The sequence below is a fragment of the Centruroides vittatus genome, unplaced genomic scaffold (assembly GCF_030686945.1).
Source record: "Centruroides vittatus isolate TY-2023 unplaced genomic scaffold, ASM3068694v2 contig_882, whole genome shotgun sequence".
Lineage (NCBI taxonomy): Eukaryota > Metazoa > Arthropoda > Arachnida > Scorpiones > Buthidae > Centruroides > Centruroides vittatus.
Genome location: NW_027122574.1, coordinates 592,661 through 613,248, shown reverse-complemented (window position 1 = coordinate 613,248; position 20,588 = coordinate 592,661). Strand labels below are relative to the sequence as shown.

General features: G+C 30.1%; 1 protein-coding gene across 1 annotated transcript in view; it reads right to left on the bottom strand.

The window, feature by feature from the left end:
* The window catches only part of LOC136983412 (uncharacterized), a 76,789-nt gene that overhangs the window by 19,077 nt on the left and 37,124 nt on the right, over window positions 1-20,588 (bottom strand). The window contains 5 exon segments of the mRNA XM_067280131.1: window positions 5,313-5,408; window positions 8,046-8,290; window positions 8,421-8,621; window positions 11,057-11,308; window positions 19,782-19,947. Of these exon segments, the coding sequence (XP_067136232.1) occupies window positions 5,313-5,408; window positions 8,046-8,290; window positions 8,421-8,621; window positions 11,057-11,308; window positions 19,782-19,947 (960 nt within the window).

Below are 20,588 nucleotides of genomic sequence, written 5' to 3'. Positions count from 1 at the left end.
GTGATAACACCAAAATTGTAAAGTATTTCAGCCATCTTGTCTATCTCTTTTATCAAGTTTAATGAATTAATCTTGTCTACTATAAAATGTAGACACTAAAAAGATATTAATTGCATATAATTTCAGTTATAGTTCAGTATTGCATACAGTCATAGTTATAGTTTCATACGTTTTTAATTGTCCTTGTTAATTCATTATCTGTAAGCACTTTTGTATTATATGAATTGAAAAATGGAATTATTTTCAAGGGATATAATTATTCATAATCAAACATTCTTATTTCACCTAATTTCATTGCTGATTGTAAGAATTTCTTACAGAGAGTAGAAACAGAATTATTATATAATTAATCATAAGAGCTTAATGTAATTTTCCACGTTATTTATTTTGGTTAATGTTACCTTAGGTAGCCAAGATGGCGGCTCGTCTCTGATTCCAGCAAGGAAACAGTGGGATGCACGTTCTAACCTGACCTAACCTATTCTAATAAATTACTATAATTATTAGCAACCAAATTATTAGAATAGGTTAGGTTAGGTTAGGTTAGAACGTGCGTCCCACTGTTTCCTTGCTAGAATCAGAGACGAGCCGCCATCTTGGCTACCTAAGGTAACATTAACCTTTATTTTTAATTACTTTAACATGAAACATTGCAAGTATTTTTCTGTTTAATGCTTAGAATCTGTCTTGAGTATTTCAATTTAAAATTATACAATTATTATTTAAAAAAGTGTATCTCCTATTAATTCAATAATTAATTTTATGAAAATCTCTAAAAAGACTGAACCTCTGCAGTTCTTATAAGTATGATATCATTGATCTAATTACTTAATTTTTTTTATTTAGCTTAAAAAATTATATTGATTAGTAATAAATTATTAATTTTTTTGGATTTATGATAAACAAATACATAGTGACTTAAAGGTTACTAACAAACTACTTCAAACAACCTTTACTCTGCAGTAAAATTAATTCTTTAATCTAACGTTTTCGGTTAGCTTTACTAACCCTCTTCAGGATTGCCAAAAAAATCGTTATTTCGAAAATTACGTTCAAAAAACTCTTTACAATTTAGAATGTTTTTAAACTTTCCGGCTGCGCAATCTCAGATCATTCTTTCACAGCTGCATACCGGCCGCTCTCCAAGCTGAAGGGATTCGATATGATTCTTTAAAATTAATGCTTTGTTCTTTTTCATTATACTTGTTAATACACCATGCCTCCGTATATTTAAGTTGCCTTATATTTGCCACTTTCTGTACAATTTTCGCATTGTCCCAGTTGATAGACACCTCGTCCGGATCCGCTATCGCATAGTTGGCTAACGCCGTAACTGGTTGCCTGCATCTTACATTTCTTTTATGCTCCTCTAACCTTACTGCCAGCGATCTCTTCGTGGCCCCTATATAATACAGCTCCGTACTCCTCCTTTTATCCTGCACTGGTATTCTGTAAACCCCTGGAATTTTCATTCTGTCTATGGGCGCTTTGTCGTTCCGTAGCAACTGAAATATAGTAGGGTTCCTCCTGTATGCTACTTTTTTATTCTTCTCTATTCCTATTCTTCTATATATGTTGCTTAATTGAGCTCTATACTCCATTATGGTAAATTCTCCCTTTTCTTTACTCTCGTTATTACCTTTCTCTATTTCCTGCACCAACCGTTTTATTTTGCTACTCTTTACTCCTACATTTTCTGCTATTTTCTTGATGTATTCTACCTCCCTTCTTGTGTCTTGCATCCTGCTACAATGCGTGTACGCTCTTCTAAGCAGTGCTCTGAAGGCTGCCAACTTGTAGTTCGTCGGGTCATGGGAAGCCCATGGTATCATCTCTGGAATGTACGATGGTTTACGATACACTTTAGTAGTTATTTTTCCTTCTTCCTCCACTTCTACATCTATGTCCATGAAATGTATTTTTCTATGGCTCTGCTGTTCTATTTCTAGTTCTAGCCCGAAGATATTGTTATTCATATCTCGACTGAATTTTTCCACGTCTGGCTTCTCGTTCCATATAATACATACATCATCTACATATCTTGCATACAGCACTATTTTTCCTTTATATTTATGCAATTTGCTACTTTCCAGAGATCTTACTACTAATTCGCATAATAACCCTGACACGGGGCTACCCATTGGCACGCCCCTATGTTGCTTGTATGTAGTATCTTCAAACTCGAAGAACGACGAAAAAGTGGCTAAGTGCGCCAATTCTAGTACTTGCCTTCTTACTTTTGCTGCATTTTCTACTTTTTCTAACAAAAAGTCTCTCAAGTGCCCAAAACACGGCTCCAACTTTACCGATGGGTACATTGCCTTAAAATCGAATACTGTCATGTAGCTTTTTTCGTTTAATTTCAATTGCTTTAACTTCTGTATTACCTCTACTGCCTGCGTTACGCTATACTGATGTGCAGGCATGTTTATCATAATAAATTCTTTGAGCTTTTTTTCTAGCAATATCGTAGGAGCAGAGCACTTATCTACCACCGGCCTTATGCTTTTTCCCGGTTTATGGGTCTTCGCAAACCCGAATAGTCTTGGAACGGCCGGGGAGGATACGATAATCTTCGTCATTCGCAGCTGCTTAGCCAAAGCTGTCTTACTAAACCGTTTTACTCTTGCTTGCATCTGGTCTACAATCTTTGGGTGCGTTACCGTGCATTGAGTGTCCTTTATGTAATCTGCTAGCAGTTCTTTATACGTGCCCTTCTTCATAATTACCATGTTTTTAGACTTGTCTGCCCTTGTTAGCACTACCTCATTATCATTCATCCATTTTTTACTTTCTCTTATATCTTTCCATGTCTTGTCCTGAGTTTTTCTTTTACATTCACTGTTAATTTTAAAAACCGTTCTCCATCTGAACGCCTCTTTTTTGAGCTCACTGAGCCCTTCCAATGCCTGCTCAACATCGGGGATAATTCTTTCATATCTGAGCTTAGGGCGCGGAACGTATTTGGGACCCCACTTACAAGCCTCCTTTAAGCATCTTGGTGGATTAATGTTATCCCAGCAAGTTAACTTGCTGGGATAACATTAATCCACCAAGATGCTTAAAGGAGGCTTGTAAGTGGGGTCCCAAATACGTTCCGCGCCCTAAGCTCAGATATGAAAGAATTATCCCCGATGTTGAGCAGGCATTGGAAGGGCTCAGTGAGCTCAAAAAAGAGGCGTTCAGATGGAGAACGGTTTTTAAAATTAACAGTGAATGTAAAAGAAAAACTCAGGACAAGACATGGAAAGATATAAGAGAAAGTAAAAAATGGATGAATGATAATGAGGTAGTGCTAACAAGGGCGGACAAGTCTAAAAACATGGTAATTATGAAGAAGGGCACGTATAAAGAACTGCTAGCAGATTACATAAAGGACACTCAATGCACGGTAACGCACCCAAAGATTGTAGACCAGATGCAAGCAAGAGTAAAACGGTTTAGTAAGACAGCTTTGGCTAAGCAGCTGCGAATGACGAAGATTATCGTATCCTCCCCGGCCGTTCCAAGACTATTCGGGTTTGCGAAGACCCATAAACCGGGAAAAAGCATAAGGCCGGTGGTAGATAAGTGCTCTGCTCCTACGATATTGCTAGAAAAAAAGCTCAAAGAATTTATTATGATAAACATGCCTGCACATCAGTATAGCGTAACGCAGGCAGTAGAGGTAATACAGAAGTTAAAGCAATTGAAATTAAACGAAAAAAGCTACATGACAGTATTCGATTTTAAGGCAATGTACCCATCGGTAAAGTTGGAGCCGTGTTTTGGGCACTTGAGAGATTTTTTGTTAGAAAAAGTAGAAAATGCAGCAAAAGTAAGAAGGCAAGTACTAGAATTGGCGCACTTAGCCACTTTTTCGTCGTTCTTCGAGTTTGAAGATACTACATACAAGCAACATAGGGGCGTGCCAATGGGTAGCCCCGTGTCAGGGTTATTATGCGAATTAGTAGTAAGATCTCTGGAAAGTAGCAAATTGCATAAATATAAAGGAAAAATAGTGCTGTATGCAAGATATGTAGATGATGTATGTATTATATGGAACGAGAAGCCAGACGTGGAAAAATTCAGTCGAGATATGAATAACAATATCTTCGGGCTAGAACTAGAAATAGAACAGCAGAGCCATAGAAAAATACATTTCATGGACATAGATGTAGAAGTGGAGGAAGAAGGAAAAATAACTACTAAAGTGTATCGTAAACCATCGTACATTCCAGAGATGATACCATGGGCTTCCCATGACCCGACGAACTACAAGTTGGCAGCCTTCAGAGCACTGCTTAGAAGAGCGTACACGCATTGTAGCAGGATGCAAGACACAAGAAGGGAGGTAGAATACATCAAGAAAATAGCAGAAAATGTAGGAGTAAAGAGTAGCAAAATAAAACGGTTGGTGCAGGAAATAGAGAAAGGTAATAACGAGAGTAAAGAAAAGGGAGAATTTACCATAATGGAGTATAGAGCTCAATTAAGCAACATATATAGAAGAATAGGAATAGAGAAGAATAAAAAAGTAGCATACAGGAGGAACCCTACTATATTTCAGTTGCTACGGAACGACAAAGCGCCCATAGACAGAATGAAAATTCCAGGGGTTTACAGAATACCAGTGCAGGATAAAAGGAGGAGTACGGAGCTGTATTATATAGGGGCCACGAAGAGATCGCTGGCAGTAAGGTTAGAGGAGCATAAAAGAAATGTAAGATGCAGGCAACCAGTTACGGCGTTAGCCAACTATGCGATAGCGGATCCGGACGAGGTGTCTATCAACTGGGACAATGCGAAAATTGTACAGAAAGTGGCAAATATAAGGCAACTTAAATATACGGAGGCATGGTGTATTAACAAGTATAATGAAAAAGAACAAAGCATTAATTTTAAAGAATCATATCGAATCCCTTCAGCTTGGAGAGCGGCCGGTATGCAGCTGTGAAAGAATGATCTGAGATTGCGCAGCCGGAAAGTTTAAAAACATTCTAAATTGTAAAGAGTTTTTCGAACGTAATTTTCGAAATAACGATTTTTTTGGCAATCCTGAAGAGGGTTAGTAAAGCTAACCGAAAACGTTAGATTAAAGAATTAATTTTACTGCAGAGTAAAGGTTGTTTGAAGTAGTTTGTTTGTAGTAATGCAGCGTACAGTACATAGTAATTAAAGGTTACTATTTTACGCTAAAAATATTCTTGTATTTTACAATAAAAAGCAGCTGTATTATAACAAAATTATTATTTTACACATTAAATCATAATTCTAACATTATTATAAACATTAAATTTTATAAAACTAATGATGAAACTCTAAATACATACTCAACACATGAATAGTGAATGAACATTGTGCAGAATTTCCTGCTTCATCTGTAGCCACATAAAATAATTCATAATTTCCTTTCTTCAATGCAACTCCTAAAACATAGAAAAAAAATAACTGTAAATAAAAATGCACAAACAGCAATACATTAGACGTATTTTGAAACTGTGCCGGTAATTTTTGTTGATTCATAAACTCCATAAGGTTTAGATACACGGACGCTTGGCAATGTTTATCAAAAAATTTTTATTTCAGTCGGTACGAACACCTGTATTTGTGTACGTTTCGGGTTGCACAGGCCCCTCTTCAGCCGACTAAAAAACATAATACACACAAATCAGTCGTAAAATAAAATAAAATTTACACAAATACAGGTGTATGTACCGAGTGAAATAAAATTTTTGATAAACATTGCCAAGTGTCCGTGTATCTAAACCTTATGGAGTTTATGAATCAGCAATACATTAATTAGAAAATCACTTCCATACTACCTTAAATAAATAGTTGGTATCATGAAAAATATTTAATCTAAAGATTTAATTTTTAACTTTTCCGAATCTACAATGTTCTAAGTATTTAGAATATTCTTTACTCTTGGTTATTACTACTAGTATACTTAAAAAACTAATAAGAAGAAAGTATATTGTATTTTTTTTTGCCTTTGTCTTTAATTTCTATTAAGATTTCTACTAACTTAATACAGTTACTTTACTTTATGTCATCGTGAAACTTGTTTCACATCCTTGCAGGTATAGAAGTAGTACGACTTTAAATATAGTCTGGAAATACAGTACAGCATCGATTATCCGACCCCCGATTAACCGACCGCGTTCTAGTCGGCAAATTCAAATGTCCCGTAGTGATGTGGCGCTACAATATTTGGTTATGTCTTGGCTACTTTAATATTATTTTTGTTAAATTTTTGTATGTTTTAGCTGGTAGCACTGGCTCAACCATGAAAGGGAGGCTAGTATTTAAACCAGGTCTAATACACTATACTAATAATGTATTTTTTCATACTTTTTGGTTATCTGACTTTTCAGTTATCCGACCAACCCCAGTCCCCAATTAAGTCGGATAATCAATGCTCTACTGTATAGTTTTTTGAAGTTTTCTGTTTTACAAAATGTTCTCATTTTTGAATAAACATTATTAACTGACAAATATGTATTCATTATTGGTAATTATTTTATTTAATTAATTTTGTTAATATTTGATCTATACATATATGTTATTAACCAATTTATGTTTATTTGTTCCTATGATATGTTTTAAATTTTCAAATATTTTGTACCTGTCAAGATATATTAAGCTATTTAGATAACAAAGAAAATATATATTTCTTAGTCAAATCAAAATTTCAATCAGTTTTGAAAAATATTTGCATTATGAAGGGCTTTACAAAAAAACTGTCAGGGCCCTATCAATCTATCAATAAATAAAATTTAAATCATATAATTTGATGCTTTTACCCCTACATAATGTTGTTTGTGATGGGTCTGCAGTTGTGTTAACAAGGACTGAAACTGTTTGTTGATCAACATTAAAAAAATGGAAATGTCTGTGCATTTGTCAATATCGATGAGATAGTCTTATCTTTTGGCATGTCAAAAATGGAAGATGGTTGAATATATCAGCAGTTGCCAACCTTGCTGACCTCACAAACCACTAAACTCACAATTTTGAATTTTGCAGACCACTATTATGAATTTTTTAAATGATATAAATATCTATAAAATAATGATCACGAAAGTTCCATTTTACTTTATTTTACTTTATTCACTTGTTTAATTATAACAAATTAGTGTAAAGTTTGTTGCTGCTTGTTCGAAATAAGTTTATGGATTCTTGGCTCTTTTCCACATAGGACAACTATTGTACTCACAACATTATTTATTGTTGATTATTTATTGATAACAGTCATTTTGTTTTAGGCTTTAGGCTAAAAATGGATCGTATATAATTGATTAATTGTTTGTATTTGTAAGTTAAATAAAATGTTTAAAATTAACATAGAAAATGCAAAGACTTATTACTCAACCCAATACTTCAAAACCATATTAAAAGTATTGCTTTGTTAATTTTGTAACTCATTATTAAAATCTTAAGATGCCTTAAATTTATCATTTGGATTTCAGTGAAATATGTTAAATAAATAAAATTATATCTAATTTGTTTAATTCCCATAAGTATTTTTAGTGTATTTATTAATAATAAATTAGATTTATATATATAAAATTACATGTCCTGACTGACTGATTCATCATTGCCCAGAGCAAACCGTCAAACTTAGAGGTGAAATTTGGTACACAGTTAGGGTATCGTGAAAATGCATACTAAGAAGGGATTTTTGGAAATTCCCCCGCAAAGTGGAGAGGAAGAGGATTAAGGCTTAAACTGAAGAACAACTTCTACTGTGCTATTTTAGATGCGATTTTTTGTTTTTAATAGTAAAAACTTAATTTCCAAACGTACAATATTTACCAAATCATCTAAATCGTTTGCCCAAGCAACACCGGGCTCATTTGCTAGTATATTGATATAAAGAATTATTATCATAATTAAAATTCACAAATTTAGAAAAAGTACTAAATTAGAGTAAAAGTGTCTACAATTCATACTTCAAGACACTTTCGCTAATTTAGTGTTTCTCTAAATTTCTAAAAAAATTATAAATTCAATAACTGTGTAAGATACAAATTATCTAATACAATGTTTTATGAAGAAATTACCTGGTCGTATTCCATTTCTTTCTGTAACTTTAAATGAACGAAGATCATCTGTAAATGTTGGTTCTTCCCAGCTCATAATTGTACTAACATTTGGTGTAATAACCCACATATCTGGTGGACAATATAATACTTGTGGGGGCATTTTATCTTTTTGAAATATATGACAGTTTTCTCCAGAATAACCAACAGGACAGACCTGTTCTCCACAAGTTCCAGGACTTTGCTTTTCAACAGTACCATCAACTCTAACAAAACAATAAAATATAACATTAATTTTAACACTTATAAAAGAAACATAAATATGCAGAAAAGTTTTAAATACGTTATAGATATTAAATATTTTATTCTTAAAAGCATTCTTTATATCAGATATACCTATCATATCCAGCCCATCTCAAAAGTAATCCATTGTATAAAACAGGAGCACTTTTACAACTTCTAAACTGCATGGGTATTTCAACAGTTATGTCCAACACTCTATTCCACACATTAACCCTGCTAAGTCGTCCGTGAAAGCCTGCTCCCGATATAGCTCGATTTTCTGAATTAAGAGGCGCTCCCAAACTGATCCATCCACTGCAACATCATAAAGGTATGATTAAAAAACCAAAAGCAATGACATACAAATTATGTAATAATATTCGTAAAATTAATTTTTATTACAATTGTAACTGCAACTAGTTTTAGAATTATTCTAAATCAGATCTTAATATAAATGTTATAAGGTACTGTTTAAATATAATACATAATATATATGACTACAGATGACTAGATTTTGGAACTACATTTAAATCTTATAGTTCAGATCAATCAATTTATTATAAATGTAATAAAATTTTAGTTTAGTTATGTTCACAAGGCATTCAAAAATTATCTGTGCAACTTCTGTCTGTTATAATAGACAATCAACAAGTGTAAAAATTCCTGTGTTGTCATTTTAAACAGAAACTAATTTTTTCTGTATAAAGTATTTTGTGTGTGCCAAGTTTGTCTGTTTCTTTTATTTGGATTGGCCTTGGAAGTGTAATTCATTGGCCAGTAGATCTCTTGACATCATACCCTGCAATTTCTTTCTTTGAGGATTCATCAAAGATCTTGTGACGTTATGTGGGGATAGATATTAATAATTTAAAAGTAAGAATCACAGACACTATTGAATTAACTGCATTATGGTGAATCTCACAATCAGTTAAACATATGGGAATACAGTGGACCTTCATTATAGTGCTGCTCACTATACCGCACACTTGGTTATAGTGTGGGCGATGTTCACGACACGATAAGCTCAAACACGTTTATACAGGTCCGTGCGGCGTTAGTGAGTAGCGCATTTTATTGTTACTGCGTATTGAGTAATTGTGTACGTATTGAGTTCCTGCATGTATTTTGAATAGTGTTTAATTATTGTGTGCTTGTTGAGTAAAAGAAAAGCTTGACATTATTGCTAAGGTAAAGAGGTGAACCACGTTACACCACGCCGCTCGGTATAACGCGGTTCACCTTATAACGCGGGTGTTGTTTCCCGCCCGACATGTGCATTATATCAGGGGTCCACTGTATATGCAATGTATCTGAGAGATCCACATGGTTTTAATTAAAAATTTTTTAAGATTACATTCCCTGTCCTTGAGCTGAAATTCTCAGTATCCTGTTATCATTATTTTCAAGTATTTTTGTTCTTGTTAAATCATGATTTTGCATAACAATGGCTTCAGGTGCAGTTAAAAGCTGTTCATAGCACACATGTCAGTATGTAAATAATGTAAGGACTCCAATCTTTTTCTGTGAAAGGTCATGTGAACTGTAAAAGAAGCCTAAGGAGCCAGGTATAAAAGATATAGTCAAAGATTAATTTTTTATTTATTTATGTATAACAACAAACATAAGTCAACGTAAAATTTGCAACTTCTTTTTTGAAAGAATGTCATCAAAATTTAGGATAAATTTTGTGGCATCCAATATTAAAATCTCTTTTAGATATTCGTTAGATGATGATGTTTGATATTTTGATTTAAAAGAAAAGGTGTGTGCACATAAAGTAAATCAACAGTTATATAAAAGAAATTATTTTAAATTGAGAATAAAAAAATTGTTTTACTGCATTTCTACATTTTCTTTATATTTATCTGAAGAGTATTAAAATGAATGTATCTAAAGAATGATTTGTTGCTTTATTATAAAACAACGAGGATTATTTTCAATGAATAAAATAAAAATCAATATAAACATATGGAATGTTCATAATAGAAAAAAATCAAGATAAAGCTAGTGACTTTAATTTGTCTTTATGTACAAAGTATACAACTTTAAAATTATAAAATTATCTGTACAACTTAATCCTTTAATGAAATTTATGATGACACATGTAAAATTATTAAACAAAAATTTTTAGAATCTATTTTCCAAAGTTTCTTTTTTTAAAGTAACAATGTTACAAATATTTGATATGTGCACCATTAGTAAATTGCAAAAACATCCAGTCAATGCTGCAAATACTGCCATGAATGCTACAACATTTCCACATCAATTTATGAAATTCAATATGCAACAGAAGATTTAATTAATGCAGAATGATTCACGATAATATAGCTACTGCAAACCTAATATGTACCATATTTCGGTGCACATAAGAGCATGGTCTTATAGATGAAGCAAAATTGGCATTGTATTCTGCAAAGTATTGAATAAAAATTTATTATTACAGCAAATGCCTGTTAATCTAGCCTCTCAATTATCCAGCATACCCTTCAGTGTGATTGCCTATTCACTATTGTTTCCATGAAAATGTTAGTCATGTCACACATCCTATTTCCTTGGGGTCTCATTTCTGTGTATAGTATTGTATGTCGTACCATAATGTTTTCACCATCATTATTCAAACTTATGCTAGAAACAGACTTTTCTCTTACTGTATTCAATTGAAATATGAATATTTCTTCTGATCTAAATTCTATGTCAGATATTAAATGTTACTTAATATCATTATATTTTAATATTAAAACAGTACTTACTAATTTGGTAACATTCTATTCTTTCCATAGCCATTAACAGAGTGAACCACTGCAGTGTCTGTAATTAAAGTAAGGACCCCTCCTGCATTATCCCAAGTGATAACAATGTGATGCCACTGACCATCATTCACTGGAACATTTTGAAGATAAGAAATTACTTTCTTGGGTTCCAAATCTGGGAACAATGATATTAATATTCCAGACTCATTTGCTTCAAGAAGAATTCTTTTATTTTTTGGAAGATGAGGTGAACTAAAAATAATAAACAATTTTTCAATATTTTAAATAAGTTATATATGCTGTATGTTTATATTTTGCTATTAATATAACATTTAAAAAATTATTACTATATACTATATAATTAAATGTTAACTAAACCCTAAATTATAAATTAATCAAATGATAAATCCAGATTCATTGGGCCATAACTTGGCTAATTAAATATGTGGAGTTATGGCCCAATGAATCAGATATATATCATTTGGTTACTATGTACTATAAACCTTCATTTGAATGAATTAAAATGCAGCAATTTACTTTGAAACATAATTTTGATTTCTGATTTATGGAAATTATCAGGAAGATGAACCAAAACTTCTGAAAATGTTAAGTGAATTTAAGTTCTGGATAATTTCATAAAGCAGAAGCAAGTCAAAAGTGTAAAAATATATTTTATAAATGCATTTTTTCATGAAACTTTTGTTTAAAGGTTTATCATCTGATGATATCATTTGTGAGAATAAATTTAAAATTAACTTGTTTATTTTCTCGCATTTTTCTGAAATTGTGCCTTCTTTTATTTGTTAGTCTTTACTACATAACTAAATGCATTAGGCAAAAAGAAAAAACCCAGTAGAAACTGGTAGTGCCAGCAAATGTTCAGTGCTGTTTAGTGCACTAAGTAGCAATGATTTTAACAGTGTATATACCGTATTTTACAGACTATAAGACGCACCTTAATTTTTAAACAATTTAAAAAAAAAAATACCTATAAGACGCTACGGACTATAAGACGCACCTGAATTTTGGAGGCAATTTTTCGAAGAAAAAAGTGCGTCTTATAGTCCGTAAAATACGGCATATGTTTTAAAAGTGTGTATAATAGTTTGTACCACTACGCTAAATGTCTGTAAGATAAAGCTGACAGATGAGGGGCATATGTCCGAAACGCGTATCAGCGTCTGAGATATTGCAGAATAAAGGGTGATGTAAAAACGGCCTAGTGTCTACCTGTGCACCTAGTTGTGTGGTAAAGACTGTTTATTTTCTGTTTAATCTATAATTTATAGTTTTAATAAGTATTATTAAAACTATACTATTAAAACTATCTATAAGTATCTTTAATAAGTATCCATTTTCGTATTTCATTGAATCAAGAAGTTTCAGTTACAATAAAGTCTGAGTAAGGTTTTGACTGAATAGAATTTTATTATACAAAAATACTTGCTTATATTAAAATAAAATTTTATCTATTTTCAAAAAATAATTTACGAAGACTTAGAAGAAATACAGCTAACAGCATTACACTACAAAGTTATACAATGACTCATACCGTATTTTGCAACTGAAATGATTACTTGACTTTAAATCTTTAAAATTCTGCAGGTAAAAATCAAATTTACATTGAACAAGATCTTACGATAAAGAGTAATATTTAATTTATTATAGGCTTAGAAAAATAAGGTTTTCCGATGCATCTCCATCAATCTGCAATTTTTTCTTCTAGAGATCATAGTACAAAGCAATTTGGATGTTAGCCATACTTGTAAATGGATGTATGTTTCATGCCAAAATTGTCAAACCAAGAATGAAATAGAAATTGGAGAAGACTGTAATACCAGCCTCCATTCTGTTCTCAATCTGATGATTTCGGTATAAAACATACATCTATTAATTTAAAATTTTACAAAAGTAGAGCAAAATGAAGCAAAATTTAAATGAAGAATTATTACATGTGATATAATAATACATTTACAATAATACAATTATATTCTAGTATTTGATTTTAAAATAAAAAAAAACCTGAATATTTTGTAGCAAAAACATACGTAATACAAAACAAATAAAAAATGAAGACATTATGAGTGTTTTATATTATTAAATCGACGAACTAAATATATAAGGATAAGGCTGTAGATAACACAGGGCCATTGAAAGGGAAAGCTGAAAATTTTTCTCTGGGCTAAAAGAAAACTTAGGAGCTTATTCTGGTTTCTATGCCTATAAATTAATGTTATTTTACCATCAAAAAATAAAATCTTTATTAATAAAAAAGCAGTATTAAAGAGACATTGTATGTATTTCATATGTTCAAAAGAAAAAAAAAATTGACAAAAGGGGCCCACTATGGAGCAAAACAAGCCAGCTCTAATCCCTGGCTCCATACAAGTTCTTAACAGCCTTGGACAAATATCATACTACAGTACTTGATTGGAATTAAAAATTCTAACAGTTTATACTTCAGAATAGATTTCTTATTGGGAAATTTTCGTAATGATTGTTGTTTTATGCTGTAAAATCTTAGTACTGTTAAGTCTTTTAAATAATGATGTTTATTCTTTATGAATACCATATTCACATTCACATATATTAAGTAAAATTCATTATACCAAATATCAAAGTACTAAATTTATCAGTTAACGTTAATTAACAGCTATCTCATTTTTTCCATGAAACATGAATGACAAATTTGTTTTATTATTAAGTATGATCATTTTAAACTTCGTGGTACATTTCTCTTATTGTTAGATATACTTATTAGAAATGATTTAAAAGAAACTTACTAAAATTTAAATTAGGATAAGTAAGTTTAATAATAAATAATTTTAATTATTTTACATTTGTTCAAATTCTTAAAAATCTAAAAACCTTAAAATATTAACATGAAATAATAATTCTAATAGACAAAATTAGTAGTATATTACTTTCAGAATGAGAGAACCGAAAATTCAAATAATGGATCTTTGCTTATATTAAGTGAAATGAAAACTTAGCTTAAAAAAGTTCATATAATTTTTGCTTTGATATTTGTCAGCCTACCATTATGTTTACTTCAGAATTATTTTCTACTTTCATTTTGTTTTATTGGTTAATGTTACTTATGCCAGCGAACGTGGCGGCTCGTCTCTGAAACGGTGGGGACGCATGTTCTAACCTAACCTAACCTATTCTAATAAATTACCATAATTATTGCCAACCAAATTATTAGAATAGGTTAGGTGAGGTTAGAACATGCATCCCCACCATTCCAGAGACGAACCGCCATGTTCGCTACCATAGGTAACATTAACCGAAAATTTAATTACAGCATAATTAACAGAACTTCTTTCAAGAAACGATGAGGAATAACTTTCTGTATGGCAAGAAAGTAATTTTACTAAACAAATCTACAATTTAGAAATCACAACACATCATAAATATGTTTAGAATACTTTTTGTCATCATATAATTTTAGAATACATGAGAAAAAACTCCATTAAATTATCAATCAGTACAAAAATATATATTCATATGGAATTATTTACTTAATATTTTAAAAACAAACAGTCTTGTGTGTTCACTTTTCTCTCATAGAATTAAAAGATGTAAATAATCTGTTTTGAACTTACAAAAAAAAAAATAAATATTTTGAATTTTTTATCAGACAATTAGCATAACACTTATATTACATCACTTGCTGTCCTTGAATGATATCTAAGCAAGATTTCCAAGAATCTCAGATTTCTAAACTTTTAAACAACATAATTTAATTCAGTCAACTGACATCAAGGTAAACTTCTTAATGATGTTTAAAAAACAGGTTTATCTGTTGTTTTAATCAATAATAATCATCTATTAACATTTTAAGTTACCTGTAATAGTATGAATATACCTATACATAAACCAACATATAATAGCCCGACATAATCTGGTAGTTGTTTAATCTGCTTAGTATGAATATACCTTCATAAAAAACTAAATATTTCAGGGTTGACGGCATAGTGCTTTGTTTTAAATTTTAAAACATTTTAATCAAGGATAATAATTATTTATATCTAAGATCTAAATACAGAAGAAGGTTTTCTTTTGTTTTACTTATATTCAACTAGATTAAATGTTTCTTTTTCCTCTTAAATATTATTGTTAAGTTATTATCCATGACAGAAATTCTTCATAAATGTTAAAAATAAGTGGAAAGCCCATTTAAGATCCAATAAGAAAAATAAAGAGTTACATACATTATCTTAAAATATATTTATACAAAATTAAGATTGATAGCTATTGATATACAGTAGAGTCCCGTACATCGCGCAAATAAAGTAAGCAACAACCCTTGAATTTTGTCAATCAGAGGTATACGTTTTTTTTCAACTTATAGGCCAAGGTTTAAACTTTTATAAATCGCGCGATAATGCAGGTTTCGATAACGCAATTTTCTATAATGGGTAACGAATCGCCCGCGTTGTACGGGACTCTACTGTATAATGTTGGTAATATTGATAATACTACTATATTGTATAATATATCATACAATACAGTAGTATTGATAATGTTTTAATGGATTAATTTTTCATTTCTTTTTAATGAACTATTTGTTTTAAGTTATGGTATCATTGTCAAAACACTTTTTTAACCAATGTACATGTTTTTTTTTACAGGTATAGCCTCAAATAAAAGGTCATTTCTGTAAGTGAAGATTTGTTTTTTTTTTTTTTTAAGTGCAATGACAACTGTGAATGACTGATTGTGAAAACAAAAATTTTTTGTATTCTTTGCTACAGATAGATAGTTTATCATCAAAAACTAGATATCTTTTAATGATAAAACAGACGTTAAAATATTGATTTTTATCAATTAATTAAATATATAAATGACATTTAAAGTTATGTGAATATGTTTTGTCTATGACTAATTTATGTTTGATTATACCGATTAACAAATTAATAAAAAAATTTTTTTTTAAATTTATCATTCCTATTTCAATTCATTCATTATTTACATAGTAATGTTTGACCTCAAAAATTCAGTTTTGAAGTCCAATTTTTTATTAATAATTTAAATACATAAATACCATATTTTGACTTGAGACACTTTTTAAACAAAAACATATTTTACGGACATAAGAGCACTTTTTCTTTGAAAAATTGCCTCCAAAATTCAGGTGCGTCTTATAGTCCGTAAAATACAATAACCAATAATAAAATAAATAAAATTCTGAGTGTAAGAAATATATTGTTTTCCAACAATATATTTCTTACACTCATAACATCATATATATAAAATTATAACACTATTTAAATTTTATATTGTAATTAAAAATAATAATAAATATAATAAACAAAAATGTAGAAAACCATTTGAAGTTCTTTTTATCTGTAGCAAAGTATAAATTATTCGTTACTGATTCTATGTAAGAAAATTTGAAATAACTGATTGAAATGCTATAAATCTCCAGTATAAAAGCATTTAATTCATAAATATTTTCCGCTTTAATTAAAAAAGAATTTTGCAGTTTGAATTTTTTTAAATAAACATCTTAAAATATTTTAAGATTAAAGATTAATGCTCATACTTATCTTGGGAAAAACTGTATAACATCAGATTAAGAGGAGAAAAAATACATTAAGAAGTTTTCGAATTATTACCAAATACATTAAATAACAAATTGTGAATGGCTAGCACCTTCACTGCAGAGCAAAATAATTGTTAACAACATTGAAGATAAAACAGCTATTATGAGACTAAATTAAAATTGTGAGATGTAACTAAATTGTATATATTGTTGTCGTTTGATGTTATACTAACCATTATTTTGCTTTGTTTTCTCTTGTAATTGAGATGCTTATAATAATTTGAAAGAAATATAGAAAAATAAAATATACCTTTTTAAATTAATTTGTTAAAATTTCAAACATTATGCTTATTAAAATGTGAATAAAACAAATATTAATAATTCGTGTTTTAAGTATTGTAAACAGGGGCCACCTAACGAAATGGTCAAATAGGTGAACTGTCCTTATTATTTAATATATATATATATATCAAATAATAAAGAATGCAGTTTACATGGTTCACACCCATGTAAATTAACTGCAAAATGTTAATTTACATATATTTATTTACTTTTTTTACAGTATGTTGTTTATCTTTTATAAAAATAATCCCTACATTCTTAATAATACATTGTATTATCATCTTTCATTTGATTTTAAATAATAAAAAATTGTGACTGACTCTGTACAGAATTTCTGTTCCATGATTGAGACTTCCAAGCGCCTTGAAAAATGGCATGGATTTAGTGTGCAATTAATTTTTTTTTACGAACGTCAATAGTGTAAACCTGAAACTGCATATGAGGAGTTTGGACATGGTGAACACAGGATCTACTGTACTGGAAAACCTGCAAGTGGAGAACTTCTGAGCTAGTATCTTGTGTCAGATAATTGCAATTACTTTGTCATCATCATCAAATTTTTCCAAAAAAAATTTTTTAAATTCTGTATAAGGAAAACCTGTAAGATGTAAACAGAAAACTGTCTCTCTGTTATATTTCTGTCATTGATTTATATTAGTTAGAATCCGTCAAACATGTAAACTTAAACAAATATTGAATCAAGAAGCATGACAAAAAAACATTAAGAATGGAATAAAATCTACTGATATTGATTTTAGTGAAATTCTATGAAAATGGATTTTAGGAAATAGTTCAGTTAATTACTTAAGTAAACTATCATTATTAATGTCTTTGAAAACATAACATACTGTATGTAATTTAGACCTAATAATATGCCTACAAAAAGTACAGTTTATTAACTGTACAGTGCTTTTTGTACTGGCATATAAGATCAATTAACATTAAACAAAGACATAAAATATGTTCAAAAAATAGTAAACTTTAATAAGTAATCTCAAGTATGCACATTAAATCTTACAAAAAATTTAAATTTAAACATCTTTTGGTTTCTACATGTGCCAGCAAAGTATATCTGCTATTTTTTGAATCTCTCTTCAATTTACTGTAAAAACTAGGCCTGAGAGTATGCAAAATAAACAAACTTGCTCTATCCAATTTTGTGTTTCATTTTGGCAGAAACTTCAGAAATTATTGTTATGTGTTTTCTGTTTCCATCTGTATTTAATCTATACTTTAAGCTTGTGTTCCTGGTCTAAGTTCATTCCAGTTTTAAAACAGTAACAAAATTACTCTACTTTCACAATGCTTTCTTATGCTTTAAAAGAATGTAAGTAATACCTCGACTTACGCTACCCCGACTTACGCAAACCCGGAGTTACGCGATTTTCAAATCTCGACGATTTGTCAATTGTTTGAGCACCACACAACTCTTGATTACTCACTCTCCCCACACTATTGTTCAGCTTACATGTTCAGACATGTCGCACGGAATCGACGCATAGCTACATTTTATTTTGTGTTATTTATTTCTGTGTTTGTTATATCTACGGAGACTTGAGAGACTCTACTATGTCATCCAAACGAAGTAAAACTGATTCCGCAACAAACAAGAAAAGAAAAACTTTATCTTTGGAATGTAAAGTTAACATTATTAAAGACTTCAATACAAAAATGAAAATTTGTAAATTGACAAAGAAGTTTGATCTACCGGAATTGACAGAACTGGAATCGAACAATTATGAAAAGTAAAGAAAAAATTCTCAAAGCTGTAAAAAATGCTCAATCTTTAAATTCAAGCTAATTTGTAAACATCACAGTATTATCGCTGAGATGGAAACAATGTTATCTAAGATTTTATTAAACATTTCTTTCTAAATTTGTTTTCTTTAGTCTCCGGCCCCAATTAAAAATAATTTGTATGTATTTATATGCGAAGTTATACCCCAACTTACACGAATTCGACTTACGCAGTTATCGCTCGGTCCCACCCATTGCGTAAGTTCGGGGTATTACTGTGTTACCTTAAACGTTAAATATTTCATTGTTAATTATTACTGAGATAAACACAAAGAGAACTTAAAAAGTATCAAGCTTAAACTCAAACAAGTAAACCAATAAAGATGGCATCTAAAATCTATATTTTCAATGAAAAGCACAAAAAAGATTCACTCAAAATGTGACCTCATGTCATCTGTTTTTACTTATGTCACTATTAACTTGGTTGAGATGGCATATAGATTGAATCTTGATAAAACTATGTTAATATTTAGAATAATAATCATTTCCTTGTTCCAGCCTGTCTAAGACAAAAACACCCTGTTTAAACTAAAAAGTTCATGGAGTCCAGTACAATTGTTATTCTGTCTTTTATAGACCATATGAAATTTGGTTAATATTACCTTAGGTGGCCAAAATGGCAGCTCTTCCCTAATTCCAGCAAGGAAACAGTGGGATGCATGTTCTAACCTAACCTAACCTATTCTAATAATTTGGTTGCTAATAATTATGGTAAATTATTAGAATAGGTTAGGTTAGAATGTGCATCCCACTGTTTCCTTGCTGGAATCAGAGACGAGCTGCCATCTTGGCTACCTAAGGTAACATTAACCTAAAATTTTATCAATCTTATTTCCCAAAAAATTTTTTGAAGAATAAATTATTTATTTTTTAACGGTACAAACCGAAAAACAGTTGACAACAATAAAGTTTGATTTAATTATTTACAATTTTATTATAATTTATTTACTTATAAGATACTCTAGTAAGCAAAACTTGTTTCAATAAATAGGCCTAAATATTTTTCGAATTTTTAAAATTAAAAATAACACTTACTCGACACTATATAGAGTAAAGTAGGTTCCTTTTGTATCAGCCGAATTGTATTGAACCCATAATGCTACGGTTAAACTATTTGATCCGAGAGCAAACGGAGATGCGAGGGCAACACTCGAAGAATGGCTGTCGTCATTTATGTAGAGGTTATAATTGATATTTATGGCTGAAAAAATTAAATGGAAAATTAATAATTATAAACATTATAAATTAAATATAAAAAAGTTATTTATCTGTCCAAAATAAAAATATATACAATATACTATTGTAACAAAAAACTTAACTGAAATATATAATTATATACATAACGTTACATAATTCTTCATATTGTATGACTGCATTATTCCTAATCAGTATAGCAAAATATACTTGAATGCAACATAGTATACTGTAAGATGAAAATCATTAATTATAAAACTTTTAACATAGTGGTGAGTGTTATTTTCTAAAAATAACACAAATATTTAGAATTTATTTTCTTTCCCAGTATGTTATAATATATTAAGACACCAACCCCAAAGAATGTAAGATTAATAATGCTGAAGAACAATTATGTTATTATTAAATTCAAATAAATCTAATAACTCAAATTCTAGCAATTTAATATCACTGTTTAACTGAAATTCAATTCATTTTAATTTCAATTTGCTCTCATTACAGATCTTCATTTGTTCTAATCATAATGTCATATATTAACATATTGAAAATACACTTTTAAATAAATAAATAAAAATATTTTTTTCAATTCAATAATAGAATAAAAACTTTTCTCTATATAAAGAGCAGAATTTCTGTTAAAGAATTAAA